Source organism: Molossus molossus, unplaced genomic scaffold (assembly GCF_014108415.1).
Source record: "Molossus molossus isolate mMolMol1 unplaced genomic scaffold, mMolMol1.p scaffold_m16_p_2, whole genome shotgun sequence".
Lineage (NCBI taxonomy): Eukaryota > Metazoa > Chordata > Mammalia > Chiroptera > Molossidae > Molossus > Molossus molossus.
Genome location: NW_023425355.1, coordinates 15,861,045 through 15,865,264, shown reverse-complemented (window position 1 = coordinate 15,865,264; position 4,220 = coordinate 15,861,045). Strand labels below are relative to the sequence as shown.

Below are 4,220 nucleotides of genomic sequence, written 5' to 3'. Positions count from 1 at the left end.
AAACAGCATATTAAAAATAAATAATTTCTTTGACAGTCTCCTCAGTAAACTAAACACTGCTAAGGAAAGAGTCAAAACTAAGACCTGGGTAAGGCCCAACATGGGTTCGACCACTTAATGTCTATGCCAGGTCAGCACGCGCGGTTGCTGACGTCTTGAAGGTCAGGTTTGGCCAGCATCTCTGCCAGAGCCGTGTGCTCTTGTAGGGGAGACACCAGAATAATGGCCGGGAGCCTCGCTGGGGGTGCAGGAAGGCGCCTATGGAGCTGGGTGCCCCTGGCCTGCAGAAGTTTCTCTCTGGGTGTTCCTGTATTGTATTTTGTATGGCTCACCGTCCTGTCTCCCAAAGTGGTTGATCGTTGGAACGAGAAGAGGGCCATGTTTGGGGTACATGATAACATCGGGATCCTGGGAAATTTTGAAAAGCACCCCAAAGAACTAATCAAGGGCCCTAGATGGCTTCGAGGCTGGAAGGGCAATGAATTGCAGCGTTGTATACGAAAGAAGAAAATGGTTGGAAATCGGATGTTCTCTGATGACTTGCACAACCTTAACAAATGCATCAGATATCTCTACAAACACTGTAACCGACATGAGAAGACCGGTCGAAGAGAAAGCTGGGGACTGTGGACATGAGATACCTGGGTAAGGCCCAACATGACTTCACCCACTTAATGTCCGTGCAAGGCCAGCACGCACGGTTCTTGACGTCTTGAATGAAGGTCAGGTTTGGCCAGCATCTCTGCCAGAGCCGTGTGGTGTTGTAGAAGAGATGAGAATAATGGCCGGGAGCCATGGTTGGGCCTTACCCAGGTAGCTCACTATCTACCATCCAGGAGAAGGGAAATAGTACCTTTCCCTCTGAGGAGAGGGATTTGTATGCTCTCCATAATAAAATGATGCTTTTTCAGAATCTGTTATCCACACACTTTATTTTCTGATGCTACTTTTACTCATTTGGCCTATGAAGTCTGACTCATTGCTAAGTCTTAGAATCTTAGATTTGGATTTTACCACTTGCCCTTTGCAGTCTAGCCATACCTATGACCTTTAAAAAAGAAAAATTATTGTTGGCACTTTTTGACATTTGGGTTCCATGTATTGAAAGTGGTCATTTTTAATTGCCCCATAATGCTAAATGTTAAATATATCTTAAAAATGCACACTGGCATGAAATGTAACTGAAAAGTGGAATTGTATTTCTGTACTATTCTATCAAAAAAATATTTATTGGGTAACTTTTCTGAGCTAAGAATTGTAGGAGAAACAAAAAAGTGTAATATATCCTTGACCCACTCCCTGCATATGCTTTTCTAGTTAGGGCTATAAAGTTATAGTCTCACATGTACACTTTAATATTAAGCATTAAGTACTAGTGGTTTTCCTGGGTGGTTCCTAAGCTTGACATCATCAGAATCATCTTGGTAATTTAACAGTTTCAAAAACCTGGTCCCCGCCCTGAAAGATCTATAATCTGTAAAACTGAGCTGAGTCTTGTACACCTATGTGTGTGTGTTCTTAATGATTGCAAAAAATGTTTTCATATATACAATGCAAATTTAAAAATTACCTAAGGGTAATCATGAAAAAACAAAAAAAGAATCAAAACCACAAAAGCCTAACAACAACAACAACAAAACCCACAAAATATCCAAGTACTAAGGGACAACTGAAATGCTGTACCATATGCATAAAGGGATGTCAGAGGAAGAATCCACGGAGAAAGGCATAAGAAGTATTTGAAGGAAGGATGACTGAGAATGTCCCCAAATCAATGGCAGATATTAAGGCACAGATTCAGGAAACTAAAAAATCACTAAGCAGAATAAATGAAAAATAATTCTAACCATATCATATTCATATTACAGAAAATCAAAGCCCCCAAAATCTTGAAAAGAGCCTGAGGATAGCCCTGGCCAGTTTGGCTCAGCGATTGAGCATTGGCCTGCGGACCAATGAGTCCCAGGTTCGGTTCCCGCTAGGGGCACGTACCACCAAAAACAAAACAAAAAAAAAAAGGAAAGAAAAAGAAAAGAGCCTTAGGAAGATAATACCTTACATATAGAGCTGCGAGAGTGAGAATCACACCAGAGTTGACTTCAAAAACGATGCAGATGAAAGAGAGTTGAGTGAAATTCACGGGTGGGCAAAAGCAGGTTTATAGTTGTTCAATTGGATAAAGACCTGAAGATTATGATTATTATAAAAGTTTTATTAATAATGGCACAGTGCACTCGTGACTGTAAATCTACTTTTGCCAACCACTGTATTTAAAGGTTGAAAGAAAAAAAAACACAAAACCTAGAATTCCGTATCTTGAGAAATTATCTTTTAAAAATGAAGAAGAAATAAAGACATTTTCAAACAAACCAAAGTTGAGGAAATTTGTTGCCAGTAGACATGCCCTGCAAGGAATGTTAAAAGAAGTTATTAAAAGAGAAAGAAAATCGTATAGGGCAGAAACTTGTATCTACATAAAGAAACAACATAAAATAAAAACCTTTATTTTTTATTATAGTTGATACAATAGATAACAGTGTGTTCAAAACAATACCAGAAAAAGTATATTAAAAATATAGAGTTTAGAAAAGTGAAAAGAATGTAAATTATAGCACAAGAGATAGGAAGGAGGAATAGAAATACTTTATTATAAGTCATTTGCATTACCTGTGAGTAATATAGTGCTATTTGAAAATGTACTTGAATTACTTTTAAAAGTATACTGCAAACCCTAGAAAAACTAATAAAAATATAATTGATATTTTAAGAAAGCCTAGACATAAAACCATATAAAATGCTTAAGTAAAATTACATAAGGCATAAAAATACTTGAATACAAAAATAGAATCAAAGAACAAGAGAGACAAAACAGTAACAGATAAGGTAAACATTAATCAGCTATATCAATAATCACCTTAAATGTCAATGGTTTAAATACACCAACTAAGTGACAGATCAATTAAAAGTCCAATTAACTGTCAGAGTGGATACAAAAACAAGATCCAGTTCTATGTTGTCTAAAAGAAACCCACTTTAAATATAGACACCTACAGGTTAAACAAAGGGATGCAGAAAAATACACCATGCTAATACTAATCAAAAGAAAGGTGAAGTAGCAATACCAGTTTCAAACCACACATATTTGAGAGCAAGTAAAATAATCAGGTATAAAAAGGGGCATTACAGAATGATAAGGGCTAAATTATCCAGGAAAACCGAATAATCCTTGATGTATATGTGCTTAACAGCATAGTGTCAAATACATGAGACAGAAACTGATAGAACTAGAAGGAGAGCTAAATGGATGCTCTGTTATATATTTAGAGACTTCAACACACTTCTATCACAAATGAACAGATTCAGAAGGCAGAAAATCAGTAAGGGCAGAGTTGAAATCAACAGCACCATCAGTCAATTGTATATAACTGACAGCTACAGACTACTTTATATACAGCAGCAGAATACATACTCTTCTCAACCTCACACAGTATAGTCACCAAGGTAGACCACATTCTGGGCCATAAAGCACACACTAACAAAATGTGAAAGATGATAAATAATAAAATGTAGGCTCTCAGACCACAGTGGAATTAAATTAAAACTCAATACAGGACAATAAATGGAAAATTTCAAAATATTTGTACATCAAAAAAAACACAATAAGCAAGTAACACATGGTTCAAGAAGAAATCTCAGAAATGTAAGAATTTTGTTTTATCTTTATTGTTGAGAGTATTACAGATGTCCTCCCTTTTTTTCCCCCATTACCCTCCTCCACCAGGTCCCTCCCCACCCCAGGTCTTCACCACCCTATTGGCTGTGTCCATGAGCAGTGCATATATGCATATAAGTTCTTTGGTTAATCTTTTCCTGTCCCCCGTCCCCTCTTCCCTCTGAAATTTGTCAGTCTGTTCCATGTATCCATACCTCTGGTTCTATTTTATTCATCAGTTTATTTTGTTCATTAGATTCCACATATTAGATCATGTTATATTTTAACTAAATAAAAATGCAAACACAACTTATCAAACTTTATGGCAATAACAAAAGTAGTGCTTGAGGAAAATTTATAGCCTTGAATGCATTTACTAGAAAAGAAGAAAGTTCTGAAATTAATAATCTATGCCTTCACCTTAGGAACCTGGGAAAAACCTGATTGAATTCAATATATACAAAAGAAAAGAAATAAAAACAATTGAGCACAAATCAATAAAAATACA

The 4,220-nt window shown here is 36.5% G+C and overlaps 1 protein-coding gene across 1 annotated transcript; it reads left to right on the top strand.

Annotated features, from left to right (window-relative positions):
• The first annotated feature begins 222 nt into the window (after positions 1 to 222).
• LOC118636095 (39S ribosomal protein L51, mitochondrial-like) lies at positions 223 to 636 on the top strand. The gene has a single exon (XM_036271147.1). It carries the CDS (start codon positions 223 to 225, stop codon positions 634 to 636), a length of 414 nt encoding a protein of 137 aa, XP_036127040.1.
• The last annotated feature ends 3,584 nt before the right edge of the window (positions 637 to 4,220 follow it).